General features: G+C 39.7%; 1 protein-coding gene across 1 annotated transcript in view; it reads left to right on the top strand.

The window, feature by feature from the left end:
• The window catches only part of LOC122564509 (LYR motif-containing protein 4-like), a 156,749-nt gene extending 142,056 nt beyond the window's left edge, over positions 1–14,693 (top strand). The window contains exon 3 of the mRNA XM_043719501.1: positions 14,232–14,693. Coding sequence (XP_043575436.1) covers positions 14,232–14,285 — 54 coding nt within the window. The 3' untranslated portion in view covers positions 14,286–14,693. The remainder of the gene's footprint in view (positions 1–14,231) is intronic.
• The last annotated feature ends 3,594 nt before the right edge of the window (positions 14,694–18,287 follow it).

Genomic DNA, 18,287 nt, shown 5'->3' with positions numbered 1-18,287 from the left:
TGGGAAGTCATGTCGCAGTACCGGAAATTGGTTTTTGAAAAGTAAAATCAAGATAGGAGTTTCATGGTGAATGGTAGGCCCTTAAGGAGTGTGGTGGAACAGAGGGATCCTGGAGTTAAAGTTCACAGTTATCTGAAAGTGTAGTCACAGATAGACAGGACAGTGACAAAAGCTTTTGGCACACTGGCCTTCATCAGTGAGGGCATTGAGGATAGAAGTTGGGAAGTTATGTTGTAGTTATACAGGATGTTGGTGAGGCTGCACTTGGAGTATTGTGTTCAGTTTTGGGGACCTTGTTATAGGAAGGATATTATTAAACTGGAAAGAATGCAGAAGAAATTTACAAGGATGTTGCCTGGACTCAGTGTTCTGAGTTATAGGGAGAGGTTGGACAAGTTAGGGCTTTTCTCTTTTGAGGTAGGTGACTGAGAGGGAACCTTATGAGGTGTATAAGATCATGAGAGGCATGGATAGGGTGAATGTACTCAGCCTTTTTCCCAGGGTTGGGGAATTAAGGACTAAAGGGCATCAGTTTAAGTTTAGAGGGGAAAGGATAGAAGGAATCCTGAGGGGCAACTTTACATGGAGGATGGCACGCATTTGGAATGAGCTGCCAGTGGAAGTGGTTGAGATGGTACATTAACAACATTTAAAAGGCATTTGAACAAATACATGGATAGGAAAGGATTAGAAGGATGTGGGCTAAGTGCAGGGAAATGGGGTTAGCATGGTTGGACATTTTGGTCAGTGTGGAGCAATTTGGGCCAAAGGGCCTGTTTCCATGCTGTAGGACTCTATGACTCTAGTATGCCAATTGTCCTGTTCCTGCTATAAATTTTAAAAATAGGAGATTGAAGACAAAAAGTCATAGCAAGAAAAGGGATTGTCTCAACAAAAGCTGCGGACTGGTATTACTGAGCTGTGGTTCTAAGTTTGATTTTTAACCACCAGAGGGAGAAGTAGTGTAGTGGTATTGTCACTGGTCTACTAATCCAAACTGATACTATGGGGACATGGGTTTGAATCCCATCATAGCAGATGGTGTAATTTGAATCAATGGAAATCTGGAATTAACAGCCCATCTGGTTCACTAATGTCCTTTACAGAAGGGGGTCTGCTATCCTTGCGTGTTCTGGCCTACATGTGATTCCTGACTCAGTGTTATGGTTGACTCTTAACTTATGAAATGGTCCAAGCAAGCCAGTCAATTCAAGTGGCAATTAGGAATAAGTAATAAATGCTGGACGAGCTGGTGATGCTAACATGCTGTTGTTATGTTTTAAACCACAAAAGCAATTTTTTTTTGGTTGTCTAGGAACATTAAAAAGAGTTCCAGTTTTAAAAACAGGCGAGCCATACATGCATTGTTGTCTGTTTGTGACTAAAATTTACTTGTTTGCAATAAACAGTATCGTTCAATACAGGAACCTGATCAATATTTTCTGTTAACTTTATTCTGACAGACAGGTAAATCAGGAACTCTGTTTTGATTAGAGCATTAGCTTTTGTGGTGACCCTGGAAGTAATGGAGCTTGGAAACCCCACCAGAAGAATCAATGGAGGATAGTAGCACTTTGCCCCACAATTAAAAGTATGTGACAGTTTAGACAACTGTTGTGAATGAGTAGTAAAAATGGTGCAGAACGTGTGTTACAGAACAGAGGGAACGCACCTTCTATTCAGGAGTAACTTGCTCTTGGGGTGGTGATGGGATTTTTAAAAATAATTTCTGTCATTTGAGAATCACTGACTAAGCCAGTATATATCATCCAATTGCCTTTGGGAAGGTGGTGGTGAGGTGCTGCCTTTAACCACAGCAAGCCTTGGGTACAAGAACAGCCATGGTGCTGTTGGTGGAACAGTTCAAGGAATTTCATTAAACCACTGACACTTAAGGAACAGCAATATAGTTCCAAGTCAGGATGGTGTATAACTTGGAGGGAAGTTTTCAGATTATGGTATTTATATGTATTTGCTATCTTTGTACTTCTGGGTGGTACAATTTGAGTTTGGATCGTGCTGTTGGACGGCCTTAATGAGTGAATTACTGCAAGAAGTCTTGGAGATGTTACATACTGCTGCCACTGTACCTCAGTGATTAAAAACAGTGTACTAGTTGAAGATGGTGGTGAATCAAAGCAACCTCTTTGATTCTGGATGGTGCCAAGTTTCTTGAGTGTTGATGGAGCTGCATCCATACTGGCAAGTGAAGAGTATTCCCTCACAGTCTGAACATGTGCCTTGTAGATCGTGAATAGGCATTGTGAAGTTAAGAGATGAGTTAACAACTGCAGAATCTCTAGCCTTTGACCTGCTCTTGTAATCACAATAAATACATATAGCTAGACTTAAAGAATTTGAGAAGAAAATTCTACTTTGGCAACACCTCACAGTCAACCTGGTAAAGACCAACATGCCAGAGTCGCAGAGTGCCCACAGCACCTGGTCCATTCTAAGCTATCACAGCATCTACGTGGAAACATTCGGCCTCTTGACCAGAAAGCACTGAGACTGGTTAAATGAGCAATTAGGAGATCCAAGATCTCTTTAGACCCCAGATGCAAGGCATTTCTGAATTGGCAACTCCGCCAAAACATAAGCAGAGGAAATAAGTCCACAGCAATTGAAGGCCGAGGTGCAACAAAGAATCTGTAATCGAACAAAATTAATTATGAACAGAAAGCGCATAGGAAACTCAGCAACCGTTTCCTCTGCTCTGTAGCAGACATTCTGCACCATTTTTACTATTCATTCACAACAGCTGTCTAAACTATCACATACGTTAATTCTGGGGCAAAGTCCTACCACCTTCCGTTAATCTTTCTGGTGGAAAAATCTACTGATTACCGACCTCCACTACTCGCCACAATCTGCACAGCTTCTTCAGTGCAACCAAAACCATTCATGATCAAGGACTCAGGGACCTACTCCATTGAAAGGCAAATCAGTCACTCATCAAAGAGGCAGTCAGTGCCCTCAGGAGACAATGCTCCGAGGACCTCCTCAAATAGGAGCCTTCATTGTAAACACTCTTGACACTGCCCCATAACACATTACTCATCGGAGGCAAGTAGGACTAGTCTAGTTTAGTTTTGAAAACTTGGTTAGCTAAATAGGTTGTATCTGTCATTGAACCGTACTATGCAAATGATGTATCACACTGAGGCCAAGCTACAAATCATCATCATCGCATTCACCAAGTGATATGAGAGAATGGTCCTTGAACTAAACATCAGGAAAATACATGTTCTCCACCAGCCCACTCCTGCCACGCAACATTGCCCCAAACCATCAACATCCTGATGTATTGGTGCCTATACCTCAGTGTCAAGTTCAGTGACTCTGAGTGAAAGTTTCTCAAGCTAATGATGTTTACTGCAAAATGTGTTTGCCTTGGATAATATAGGTGCCCTGAAGCTACTGTAAAGTATTGTCTCTTCTATCTTTGTGTTTAATTAACTGATTAAGTTTTAATGAATGTGCCTGGTCTTGCTTGTACTAATCTTATTATTTGAATATTTGTTCTACCATTAAAATTTCCTTTTAATATAAATAGAAAACACCAATGAAAGTTTAACTTACTATTAATAAAGCTTACCACTAATAAAATTTGACAATTATGAAAATTACACAGGTTTTGAGAGATAAATGAGCAAAATACTCACCAAACAATCCACTACCTGTTTTCCTGTCACATTACATTTGGTTTTTCTGAGAATGCAGTTTGTCTGCTCTTGACCCAGGGACTGAATTGTATTGAACTGGGTAGCCCTTCTAAGTGTTGCACTCTGTCTCCAGGTCTTTGCCTGTCTTTCCTCTGGATCTTCCTCCCTCAAACACTTTTAAAATGGTGTCTACGTTAAGACCAATAACATGGAGAACTGTATCTACTAAATAACAACAGTGGTTAACACTTGGGTTTGCTAACTTTTTCCTTGTGACAATTCCCATTTTGTGGCATTCACTTGTAAGGTGGTTTGGCAAAAATTGGCCAAAAAGGAGGCCAGGAGCAGTTAACAAAAATACAATAAAGATCATAGCCAGATATAAAGACTTCTTAAAATTTTATTTCAGGTGGTAAACAATCTTGATCATTTTCTCTTCTAATGGTAGCTTACATTTTAATCTACAGCCTACACTGCTGTTGTGACTCTTTCTCCCCCATAAGAAGAGCAAGGTTTACTGCTGGGTATTGTAATATCTATCATATTCTCATTCCTGACAGTGTTAACATTATAGTGCACATGATCATGAATGGAGTAGAGCTACACGTGCAGAGAATGGAAGGCAAGCTGCTGTAATACTGTAATAGCTAGCTAAAAAGAAATCCAAGTGGAAGCAGAACATTAACGTAGGCTGTTGATTGTACCTCTGTAGGGATAAAATAATTAAGCAATTGGAGAAAGTGAAAACTTGAGATGTGCCACAATGTATGTCTTACCAGGTTTTGAGAAGATTTGTAGGTTGAGATTCTGGCTATAGGTTTGCTCGCTGAGCTGGAAGGTTCATTTCTAGACGTTTCGTCACCCTACTAAGTAACATCTTCAGTGGGCCTCTAGGTGAAGCATTGCTGATGATTCCTGCTTTCTATTTATATGTTTGGGTTTCTTTGGGTTGGTGTTGTCATTTCCTGTTCTTTCTCTCGGGGTGGTAGACCCCTTGGCATCATGGTAGCCCACAAACCCACCAACACACTAAAACAACAGCTAATGAGCTTGAAAGACCCTATACAGACTACAAGCACAGCTGATGTCATTTACAAAATACAGTGCAAAAACAGTAACAAATACTACATTGGACAAACAAGCAGAAAACTAGCCACCAGGACACATGAACATCAACTAGCCACAAAACGACATGACCCTCTTTCACTAGTATCCTTACATACAGATAAGGAAGGACACCACTTTGACTGGGACAACAAATCCATCCTAGGACAAGCCAGACCGAGACATGCACGAGAATTCCGAGAAGCATGGCATTCCAACCAGAGCTCTATCAACAAACACATCGAGTTAGACCCCATTTACCACCCCGAGGAAAAAGAATAGGAAATGACACCCAAACAGAAAAATAGAAAGCAGGAATCATCAGCAGTGCTTCACCCAGAGGCCCACTGAAGATGTTACCTAGTAAGGTGATGAAACTTCTGGAAATGAATCTTCCAGCTCAGTGAGCAAACCTACATCCAGGATGTCTTACCCAATGATCAGTGAAGGAGAGGGACTGTTTCCATAGCAAGATAATAAGCTTTGAGCAATGGTTCAGCTGCAAGTGTATAAGATGTGGCATGCAATATCAATAAATGCACAACTCTTAAGTACTTCCATAAAGAACTTGCTGTCAGTGAATGCTTACCTCCTTCTTTGCCAACTCAGCACACATTTCATGTAAGTGTTCAAAATTATGTTGCTGAAACTGGATACCCGTCTCAAAATTATTCCCTCTTGATTCCCTCTACATCATCTGCACTGCAAGGATAACTACTTAAGATTATTTTCTGGTTGTGCATAGTATTTTGTTCAATTATAAGGGGAATGGCAGTCTTGTTTATTTTCAACAACTATTTTCTATCAGTGTATTGTTGTGGAGTGGAAACTGGTTAATAGTTATTTGTCACAGATGTAGTTCTTCAGCGGTATCATCATGAGGTATCTGTGTATAGTGCGTGCATTTCCTGTGGCAACTTATCTTGCATGTTTTTAGCTCTGATGCAATACCAGATTTCACAATAGTTTTTCAATACCATTACTCAGTTGCCTGATGATGTTGCTGATGCGATGGTTTGTAATCTATTTATTTGTCATTTTGAAAGCATTGCCAAACACATGAAGTGATCAGGAACAAATTGTTTAATCACTAAAGATTGTATACACGTTGTCCTTTCTGAAGAGTTAGAATGGTTCAGCTCAATGTTGCCAATGAAGGCACCCAAGTATTTTGAGATTATTGGTATTACTGTATAGCACGTTTTCCTTACAAAAGCACTGCAGGAGCATAGTCTAATCTTCAGACCATTTTAGTTTGGCGCAAGATTTCCAAATGATGCAGAATATATTTTTACAGCTTCCTCAATAAATTTAAATACCAAGCTAATATTCTTTGCAAATCAAAACTCTAGGCCATCCTCATCTTGCCCTTTAGTGCTTGAACTTTCGCCTTTCTTTTTCCAGTTCTTGTCCAGGAACTTTTCTTTTCTATTCCCTTTTCTAACTTTTCCTTTTCTCTTTCAAATTAGAATAATTTTGTCTATCTGATATTCTGGTTCAGGTACAAAGAAGTAGATTAGATTAGATTCCCTACTGTATAGAAACAGGTTATTTGGCCCAACAGGTCCACTCTGACCCTCTGAAGAGTAACCCACCCAGACCCATTCCTCTACCCTAAATTTACTCCTGACTAATGCACCTAACACTATGGGCCAATTTAAAAGGCCAGTTCACCTGACCTGCACATCTTTGGGTTGTGGGAGGAAACCAGAGCACCGGAGGAAACCCACTGGAAGAATGTGCAAACTTCACACAAACAGTCGCCCGAGGCTGGAATTGAACCCGGGTCCCTAGTGCTGTGAGGCAGCAGTGCTAACCACTGAGCCCTAAGTGTTAAAATTAAGACACAAAGCAACTTTTGAATAAAGCTGTTGGGAGTGATAGGTGTTTGAGAACCATTACAGACTATAGCAGGCCAGCCACTACATGAAATACAATTGTATTTCTCCAGTTTATTTTTTAAAAATTGCATGCACTATAGTTTGCAGTTATTAGTTAAATATACATGGTCATCAAGAAAATGTTTATTACATAACAAAATAGTGTGTTTTTTCTAGTTTTCTTTTCTAATTTGCATTGGTTTCGGCAAATGCATTGCATACATACTCTAAATCATGCAGGTCTCTCAGTGGTACACATGTGCATTGTTATTTGCTGTTCCTCGAAGATTTCTTCATTCCTGAGGTGGTGTTTCTTCTCCAGGGCATGTTAGTGAATGTTGTTGCCTTGATAAATATTGTTGCTGATCCATTTCAGTTGGGTAACGGTAGGTCATTAGTTGTTCTGTTCTCTGTGCAGGTGATGGGATCACTCCTCCTCGAACCATTGCTGCACTGAAGGAACACCTTCTTTAGCTGTAATTGTTTGTATATGTTGATGTATCTGGTTGTTCACCACATATAATTTAGGTGGCAACTGCTCTATCCAGGTTCCAAGTTGCTATTTAGTAGAGAGCATTGAATTTTAGTGCTCTGACAGCCTCTCCAGTGCTCAGTTCTGATAATCATTGGCAGTATTATCAGAGTGAAATTTCTGTCATTTTACATTTATTTTGTCATTCGTTTCGTGATTGTTTCTAACTTCAGTTCTTTTCACTTTTGAAGTGCAGTTTTCGAGCAGTGTGACATTTGCTTTTGGATTGAACTACGTTTTCATGCCTCAAAGGTGGCATTTCTTCACTCAAGGCATGTTTTGTACAAATCTGCATTTGTTCAATTTCTTTGTGCTCCTGTTAGCAATTTTCACTGTCACTCAACCATTTTGTTTGGCTGGGATAGTGTGGAGATGATATCTGGTATTGAATTTCTCAACCCATTATGCAACAACTGAATGTTTTACTCATGAATTAAGAGTTATTGTCATTTATTCCTTATATCGGAATGAAGAGTGTTTCAGGCATTCTATAATCTGTTGGCATCAGTTGGTCTAATTATCAGTAGTCAGAACTGCAGTCAGTGGTGATTGACTCTACATATTCTTCCTGAGTCTGTCTGGGACATCCTGTGTCACAAGCAGCTCTTTAGCTTGCTTAGCCTGCTGTGGTTACAAGCTCTGCACTCGCTGATATGATTCTTGGTCTCATTGCTCATGTTTGGTCAATAGAGCACTGCTGTTGTATTTCTCAGACTACATTAAAATCTTTGATGGCTTGCATGGATGTGCTTCAGCATCTTGTTTCTCATTTCTTTCAACATGACAACTCTATTTCCTTTGAACAAAATGGCATTCTTGGGCTTTCATTTCATTTTTTATAGTAACAGGTGTGACCTTGATGCTTACAGACCATCCTTTCCACAATCTTTTTTATTTGTTCATAGGAGTTGTGCTGGTTAGGCCAACATTTATTCCATTCTTAATTGCCCTGGAAAAGTGGTTTCTTGAACTTCTGCAATCCTTAAGAGGTCAACGTACTCAGTGCTGTTAGGAAGAGTGTTCCATGGTTCTCACAGATGCATTTCCAAGTCAGGATGGACAGTGGCTTGGAGAGCAACTTACGTGATGATGCCATGAATCTGATTACTCTTTCCTTCTAAGTGGCAGAGGTTGTAAGTTTGGAAGATACTGTGTTTAAGGGTCTTGTTGAATTTCTGCAGTGCATCTTATAGATGGTAATACACTGCTGCCACTGTACTTCTGAGGTGAAGGGAATGAATGTTGAAGGTGGTGGATAGGGTGCCAATCAAGCAGGCTGCTTTGGCCTGGATGGTGTCAAACCTTTTGAGTGTATACTCGTCCATATTTCATCACAGTTCTGATTTGTGCCTTGTAGAGGGGAGACAGGAGATAAATCACTCGCAGAGTCCCACACCTCTGTCCTGCACTTGTAAAAACAACATTTATATGGCTTGTCCAATTTAGTTTCTGGTCAATGAGAACTGCCCAGAACTTTGAAAGTGCAACAGTAATTCCATTGAACATTCTGATACTCCATTCCAAATGATAAACAGTGGCAATGGCTGTTTGTTTAACAATGAGTGCTTTCACTGTACAACTGTAAACTACCATCAGTCAAAGTCTGCAGATGTTGCACAACTTGTTTTGTCATTGATAGTGTTGCAGAGGTCATAAGGGAAAAAGATAATGTTGGAATAATCCTGGTATTTTGCTGCAGTATACCTGTAGATCAGGCATGTAGTTATCTTAATGTGCTGATGTGGATGAGATAAATTTTCAATCCACTGGCAGGAAAAAGGAAACAGCTCTGATTAGAACAGTGTTGAGTTTTTTTTTTACATGTGGTTGCAGTTAACTGACTGAACATTGACTAAATCCATTTTAAAAAGCCTTTATATTGGATGTGGGAGCACTACAAAGGCCAAGCTAATGGTGAACTGCGATCTTAACACTTGTAATCCCTGTGGTGTAGGTACACACAGTGCTGTTACGTAAGTGTGTTCTTGGATATTGATCCCCAAACAGTGGCAATTTATTTCCAAGTCAAGATGATGTGTGATAACTTTGAGTATCAGAAGTACTTACTTTTCCAAAGAGCCTTCTGTGTCTGCAGTATGTCCCAAAATATTTTTAAAATATTGTGACTGTTTTCCAATACATATGGTATTCAAAGAGGAACAACCTAGGATGACTAGAAAGAACCTCCCTGCTGTTTTTGGAAAAAAATCAAAGAATCAAAAATTAGGAAAGATTTCCAAAGGCTAGGTCAAGATTATACTTTTTATGGGTGGTCATAAAGGAGTAGCGGAAGTTTAGAATTGCAGAGGTAAGGGACAGAATCCAGACAGTAAGGACTAGATGATTGAAGGCACATTTGACAGTATTTGATTTGAAAAAAGGAAAAATGAAAAAGAAATCGAGAGCTCTTGCATGTTGGAGTAAGACCGAGAATGAATTTAAGCATGATGATGAAAGTTTTAAATTTGAGGCGTTTAGAAACTGGGCGCCAATGTAAGTTAGTTAGGATGGGGTAATTAGAGCACTGTCTGCAAAAGGATGTAGTTTAAGATGCAGAATCCTGGATGAGCTGATATATATTAAGAGTGGAGTGATGGAATCTGGGCCAAGGGAACATTGTAATAATTATTTTTAAAGATGATAAAAGCAATAATGAGTGTTTCAACAGCAACCAGGGTAAGGCAGAGTCAAAGTTATGGATGCAGAAGTAACAACCTCTGTAACAGAATTGTATGGCATGCTGAACTTTTACAGATGTACCATGGAAAGCATTCTATCTGGGTGCATAATGGCTTGATACAACAATAGTTCTGCCCAGGACTGTAAGAAATTACAGAAAGTGGTGTGCAACAACTCAGACCATCTACACTTCCCATTGCCGCGGGAAGGCTGCATCACCATCAAAGACTCCTCCCACCCTGATAATACTCTTTTCCAACCTCTTCGGTCAGGCAGAAGACTCAAAAGCTTGAATACATGTTGTTATTACTCTGCTGAATGGACCTCTCTAATTTCAAATCTAGTCTTGAGTTTGCTTCTGTGCATCACCTGTGCAGTCGTAACCTTGTTTGCCTTGCTCTGTTTAAGCACTGTATGAGTTGAATGTCCTTGTTTGTTATGATCTGCCTGTAATGCTCATAAACATTTCACTGTACTTAGGTACATGTGACAACAAAAAAAAATCAAATCTAACTCATTTTAGAGTTAAATACATTGCCACGAGTGAAATTGGTCTGGTTCAACCGAGACAGTAATCAAAATGGGGAATCGTATCAGTGGTAATATTCTGCAGACTTCCCAGTGTTTAACTGGAGCACACTGTGGTTCATGTAAGACTGCATTGGATTATAAATAAAGCCTTTGCTGGAGATGCTTTGGCTGTGATTAGATAGGTATGAGTGGTATCGAGCAAGGGTGGCTCCAGAGACCTGGTCAGAGGAAGGTAGTCAATGGAAGAGGACGGTATGATCAGCCTTGTCAGAGACTGCGAAGAAGCTGAGCAGGAATTGTAAGGGTAAGCTGAAGTGCTGAAAATTATCCAAGTTGTTTGGGTAGGGGCAGTGTTCCCCAAACTGCACCTCTGTGAGACCACGAAACAGTTCTGTTGAGTACTGAACACTTAGTTATTACAGCCATGTAGCATATGATTGTTAAATGAAGTTTACTACAAGTCCAACCTACAAGCAGAGAATTGTTGGATTCCTCCAAAGACAAAGTTAATGAATGAGAACCAAGCCTGAACTGATTAGTCATGTGGGTTTAATAGCCAATAGTTATTAATGTCAGCTGCTGCTGCGGTCCAAATCCAGGTCAGCGCTTGTCTGTGCTATGATCCTGTCACCACACCTCTTGCTCACTGCTTCCCTCCCTGGCCCTCGCATTCATAGTACATCTTGCTCTTTAAGTCACTTCTTCCTCCTGCCACTCCTCTTCCAAGCCCTTGCTCACAGAGATAGGTAACCTTTTGAAATGTATGTGTAGGTTTTATTTGTTTCCACGGTCATGCAAATCTGCATAAACATTGATATTGTTGCATATAACAAACATGTTTCACTAGTTGGATAGAAAAAGATAGAGGGAACATTGGAGAGGGGGGCCAAGGTGTGATTTGATTAATAAAACCACATCACCACAATTGTAACTTGAATGGGGTAGGTATAGCCAAGTGAAGAAGCTTCACCATTAGTTGTATGCTTCAGATGTGTCTTAAGACCCAAGATTGCAAATTGAAGTTGAGGAATAATTGGTTTAGAGGTGATCTAAGAAAAGCTTCTTTCACCCCAGAGGGTGATAGAAATAAGGATAATGATGTCTGAGAGGGTGGTGGAGGTGGTGTTCTTGCAGTATTTAAGCATCTGGATGAGCACTTAAAATGGCAGGGCACAGTAGGCTATGGACCTAGTACAGGTAAATGAGATTAGTGTTGTTTGCTGTTGTTTAGAAATAGTGGGCCAAAGGGCCTGTTTCAATACTGTATCAGTCTATGACTATTACATCTATTACATGACTGTTGATTTTGGAGTTGATTTTCATACGTTCCAACAAGTGAGTGGCCAACTAGACAGTCTCTATCAATGTCAGTGCTGCTCAAATTGAGTCATTTTGCTGTTCATGAATTTGCAATCTTTCTCATTTGGTACCATTCAGCTCCTGTTTAATATCTTATACAATGTAATTGTGATATATGGTACTGTGTGAAGGTATTTAGCTGATGGCTTGGTCCTGCTTTTCTTTTGTTTTCTCAATTTTTCATGTTGACCATTTGTGTTCCCTTGTGGTCTTGTGTTAACTGTCCCTTGCACATTTCACCAGTATATAACTTTGATTGGGGCAGAAGACTGGAAAATAGAGAGATGATTAGAGATGAATTTGATTTGAAAGTCACACAATTTGTACGGAATGTTTTTGTACGATGCATTATAACAGTTGCCTAATTTGAATTAATTGATCACTGCAACTTGAAGAGGGTGAACTGGAAGTTGATAATTCCAGTCCATTTAGTATTATTGGAATACCTTTCTTTGGCAGGGGGTAAGAGTTGAATAAGAGAAAGTACTGAATTGAAACTGCTCTCATTGAAATTGGTGGCTGAGAGGTTAAACACATCTTTGTCAAAGAACCAAATGGAAAGAAATATTAGAAGCACTTGCATGCTCCTGTTGAGTAGTGCCATGAGACATGGTATTTACCCCTACAAAACCCATTAATGCAATGCGTTAACTTGTCATACAAAAGCTAGCATCTTTGTGCATCATTCCTTCAGTCACTACTGCATTGAACTTCAGCCTAGAATGTGTCTCTGAGGCTTGAGTTCACAAATTTGTGAACCTAGGGCAAGAATTACCACTTAACCATGTCTAAAACTTAACAAGCTTTTATGTGTCGATCAAAGTTAAGATTGGTGGAGTAGCAGAAAGCATAGGGGACTGTCAAAGAATACAGGAGAATATAGATAGGCTGGAGAGTTAGGCAGAGAAGTGGCAGATGGAGTTCAATCCGGACAAATGTGAGGTGATGCATTTTGGGAGGTCTAATTCTAGAGTGAACTATACTGGAAACAGAAGAGCCTTGGGAAAAGTTGATGAGCAGAGAGACCTTGGAGTTCAGGTCCATTGTATCCTGAAGGTGCCTGCACAGGTAGATAGAGTGGTAAAGAAGGCATATGGCATGTTTGTCTTCATCAGGCGGGGTATTGAGTATAAGAACTGGCAGGTCGTGTTGAAATTGTACAAAATTTTGGTTCAGCTGCATTTAGAATGCTGTGTACAATTCTGGTCGCCACATTACCAAAAGGATGTGGACGCTTTGGAGAGGGTGCAGAGAAGGTTTACGAGGATGTTGCCTGGTATGGAAGGTGCTAGCTATGAAGAGAAATTGAGGAGGTTAGGATTGTTTTCATTAGAAAAAAGGAGATTGAGAGGGAAACCTGTTTGAGAGCTACAAAATCATGAAGGGTATAGACAGGGCGGATAGAGATAAGCTTTTTCCCAGGGTGAGGGATTCAACAACGAGAGGTCACGCGTTCAAGGCGAAAGGAGAAAAGTTTGAGGGGGATATACATGGAAGGTACTTTACACAGAGGGTGGTAGGTACCTGGAACGCTTTGCCAGCAAAGATTGTAGAGGCAGGCACGGTAGATTCATTTAAGGTACGTCTGGGTAGATGTATGAGTAGGTGGAGAGCAGAGGGATACAGATCATTAGGAATTGGGCAATAGGTTTAGACAGTGGATTTGGATTGGCACAGGCTTGGAGGGCCAAATAGCCCATTCCTGGGCTGTAAATTTTCTTTGTTCTTTGAAAATAATAAATGCAACAAGGTTTTCAATTATAATTGGAGGTGTAGCGTATATGGCCAGCAACTGAAATGCTATATGTTTTTATGTATGTACTTAGGAAATAAGAGTAATAAATTTGGAGTCAGGTGCCAGCAATTTTGCATGGTATGCATATTATTGCTCTCACATTTATACTTGAATTAAGTTGTATCATCTTCCATGCTTGTTCCTGGGTCTTTTAGATCATGCACTCACTGTTGAGGCTAACTACTAACTCCTGCCATCTGAAACTTCACTGATAATATGGTCAAAAGCTGCTGAATTGGCAAATGCAATGGCCAGAATTCAACTCTCTCCAGCAAATTATTTAATGCACAATTAGAGTTGGCAGTCTCCACTTAGGAGCTCTTTAAAGAAGAAGACTATACATTGACAAAATAAATTTGAGTCGGGCACATTTGGTGATCTTGAGTTGGCTCCACTTATTTTGGCAAAGACATATCAATGTTAAAAGAATTCTTTAAAAAATCCTGATGGCAAGATGAAAGTCTGTGTAGACATTGATACTATAATAGCGTTGTATTTGAAAGAACGAAATTTCACTCTCTTCTCATGCTGCTTTTCTTCAGGCAATAAATCAATATTGAAAGAGCAGGTAGGTGACTTGATGTTAGGCTGGGAACCATATGGTACTAACTACAGGTTTGCTGATTATTAAAAGCCATGTTTGTCTACAAGAATGTATCACATGGTGCTTCTGTTTTATTTTTCAGGTACTCATTGGCCATTTGTATTCCACACAAAAGCTCATCATTGAAAATCAGTGAAACTGGCATTCAAAGCTAACATGTATTTTCGAAAAATAATTTTATCTATCACCATCTACTCAACTATCTGGAATTCATGGTATCTCAACCATCAAAGAACTAAAGCTTCTTTCTCCTGCATATGTGACAGATTAAAAGATTTTCATGACAATGGTGTGGCATCACTGTAATATGTTCATTTAATTGCACAGCTAATTTAGTTATACAGTAATCCGCAATATTTTATGATGTTAAGGAAATAGTACAGGTCAACAGTCTATTAACTGTATACAGTGTCATAAAATTCTAATGCTTTGTGTTTTTTTCAGTAACGAACAGTGACAAGATGATGTGCTAATGGTTAAAAATTAAAGCTGATTTTCTGTATAACCAAAAATAAACTGAAGATAAACTCACCTACAAAATAAAGTTGAAGTGTACGCTCCTGGCTAATGTTTTGCACTAGAATAATCTCTACAAATATTTACATTGATAGTGTCCTAACTCTGAAATGGCCCAATTAATTTATAACCTGCAGTTCATACTATTGATGAGGTGGTTCTGTGCCAAAACACCCTGATACGTTTTAAATAAATGACCTTCCTTCATTGTAAATACTGCATTTATTTGTAATTTAGCAGTATTAGAATGCATATACAGTAAATCAAGTGACCTAAACTTTGTGCTTATACACTTGGTTAGATCAAACCACGTTCAAATACTGCTTGAATTAAGTTTTTGCATCTCCTTAAGAGAGTAACTTAGATTGCAAAGCTATTTCCTGTATATTTTTAGGAGTTGATATTCTTTGCTTTGTTTAATTACAAATCCATAGTGAGTAACCAATATTGTATAATCCCAAAAATTGCATCATTCAAATATTCTTCAACTGGTCAATGACTCACCAACTCTAAGTTGCTCATTGACAGTTCTTGTGAAAGTCCTCAATTTTTCCATTCACTTAGATACTGAAAGGTTTTGTATGAAGTCACAATTATTTAACAGATATGGTGCATGGAATGCATATTTGCAAATTTACTTCCATGTATTGCACTCAATGTTTTTATTGGAAAATATAAAGAAACTTTGCTAGAACAGAAAATCCAAAGCTAAAATGCCTGTACCTTTTAATTGATCTTTGTACTTTTTTTACACAGTTCTTAACAATGAAAGAATAATGCATTGCAATACATGACTTTGCTATCCTTGTAAAGCTGTAACAAAGGGCTCTTCCAGAAATTCTTGCAGATTGTGTACATCCATCTGACTGCAGGTATAGTTTGATATAGTTGCAAAACAACAATAGTAAAATCTGGATTCTGGGCTGTTTGAATAGAGGCAGAGGACAAAAGCAATGAGCTTATATTCAAGTTACACAAGGGCACTGGTTAGACACAAGCCACAGTATTATATCCAATTCAGGACACTACACTTTAGAATATGATATTATAAACTTCAGAACTGGAATAACTGTTCACGGATTGAATGAATCAACAAAAATAGAGGGTCTCTCCTCTCTATTACAGACATTTACACCTCATGCTGCATCTGAAAGGCTAAGAGCATTGTGGAAGACACCACACACTCCTCACTCAAACTCTACTCATTCCTGTCATTTGGCAGAAGATACCAGAGCATTCGGTCTCTCACGGCCAGACTGTGCAACAGTTTCTTCCCCCAAGCTGTCGGGCTCCTTAACACAATATGATCGGACTCTTTCCCATCTGAAATTCTTTGCCCAACTTTGAATTGCTTTTAGAAAAATGTCTATTATTTATCTATTTTCTCTTACACTGTAACTTGCATGTTGTGCATTTCTTATGCACTTTATGCCATGTACAAGTGTTTATTTTGTGCTGTCCATGTAGCACCTTGGTCCTGGAGGAACGCTGTCTCCTTTTTACTGTATCAGTTGTATATGGTAGAAATGACAAATAAAAAAGCTACTCCAAAAGGTAAAGTATTACACACAGCAATAACCCTGTCCAGAATAAGCTATCAAGGAACAAAGACAAGCTGTTACATGGAATCAAGCAATTAGCCATGTCTTGGCAAGATTACATCCAGAAAACTGCTTTGACACCTGGCTGATAAATTGGCTGAGGGGTGATCTTATCCCTCATGATTTTACAAACCTGTATAAGGATGGGGTGAATAGCCAAGGTCTTATCTATTCCCTTCATAATTTTATATGTTTCTATGAGATCACCCCTCATTCTTCTAAATTCCAATGAATATAATCCCAGTGACTCAGTCTCTCCTCATAAGCCAACCCCCTAAACTCCGGAATCAACCCAGTGAACCTCCTCTGCACCCCCTCTAGTGCTAGCATACCCTTTCTCAAAGACCTTCTAATTTGTGAACAAAGTTGATCTGTGCATCCTGTATGCAGTTGAATGCACATGGAGATCAGAGATTGAGGAGCAGCAATTCCTGGCATGTAAAAAGGATCGTCACAGAGAACCCTGGGGACAGGGAGCACTGAAGTGCCCTCCCAGTTTTTTCCTTCACCCATAACAATAATGTGTGTGCGTGTATATACGCAATTGCATACGGGAGTTCAAAAAGAGGTTCGAGTTTAACTAATAGAGTTATATGTTGACAGTTCATGGTTATTTACCTGTAGGTCATAGAGTCACAGAGGTATACAGCAAGGAAACAGACCCTTCGGTCCAACCTGTCCATGCTGACCACATATCAACCCAATCTAGTCCCACCTGCCAGCACCCGACCCATATCCCTCCAAACCCTTCCTATTCATATACCCATCCAAATGCCTTTTAAATGTTGCAATTGTACCAGCCTCCACCACATCCTCTGGCAGCTCATTCCATACACGTACCACCCTCTGCATGAAAAAGTTGCCCCTTAGGTATCTTTTATATCTTTTACCCCTCACCTAAACCTATGCCCTCTAGTTCTGGACTCCCCCCTACTCTAGTGAAAAGACTTTGTCTATTTATTCTATCCATGCCCCTCTATAAAGTCACCCCTCAGCCTCCGACACTCCAGGGAAAACAGCCCCAGCCTGTTCAGCCTCTCCCTATAGCTCAAATCCTCCAACCTTGGCAACATCCTTGTAAATCTTTTTCTGAACCCTTTCAAGTTTCACAACATCTTTCCAATAGGAAGGAGACCAGAATTGCACACAATATTCCAACAGTGGCCTAACCAATGTCCTGTATAGCTGCAACATGACTTCCCAACTCCTGTACTCTGACCAACAAAGGAAAGCATACCAAACTCCTCCTTCACTATTCCATCTCTGTGTTGTGAAGGTTCTGGAACGATCACAAGATGTTGTTGATGAAGTTCCAGTTTCTCTTCAACCTTGGGATACCTTTGGTGATCATCAAAAGATCGTCGCTTTACATATGGCAGGTAAAGTAGAAGAGTAGCATGGTCTTCTCAGGGATATTTGTGTGATGGTGGCCTGTTTCTATGCTCTATCTCACTATCACTGTATTACATTTAGAATGTATATTTAGAAGGTCATATGTACTCAAATGTGAAAAGTGGAACACCACTTTGGGCACAAAGATGCCTCAATACAGCTTCTTCTGTTACACTTTGTAGAAAAATAGAGAAGTTAAAAAGTCCAGAATTGCAGATTTTAGGAATAAGTTATAAAATGGAGAAAAATAAAAGTTAAAACCACAGTCTTCCAAGCCAGTCCATGCTGGCACCAAGCATCCAGTCTACACTGGGCCTCAGCTCGAGTCTATGTCGGGCCTCAGCTCCAGTCTGCACCGGGCCTCAGCTCCAGGTTGACAGGGTTGTTAAGAAGGCATAGTGTTTTAGCTTTTATTAATAGAGGGATCGAGTTCTGGAACCATGAGATTATGCTACAGCTGTACAAAACTCTGGTGCGGCCGCACTTGGAATATTGTGTACAGTTCTGGTCACCGCATTATAAGAAGGATGTGGAAGCTTTGGAAAAGGTGCAGAGGAGATTTACTAGGATGTTGCCTGGTATGGAGGAAAGGTCTTACGAGGAAAGGCTGAGGGACTTGAGGCTGTTTT

Source organism: Chiloscyllium plagiosum, chromosome 29, assembly GCF_004010195.1.
Source record: "Chiloscyllium plagiosum isolate BGI_BamShark_2017 chromosome 29, ASM401019v2, whole genome shotgun sequence".
Classification (NCBI taxonomy): domain Eukaryota; kingdom Metazoa; phylum Chordata; class Chondrichthyes; order Orectolobiformes; family Hemiscylliidae; genus Chiloscyllium; species Chiloscyllium plagiosum.
The sequence above is the reverse complement of the archived record's forward strand: the minus strand, read 5'-3'. Positions and strand labels throughout refer to the sequence as shown.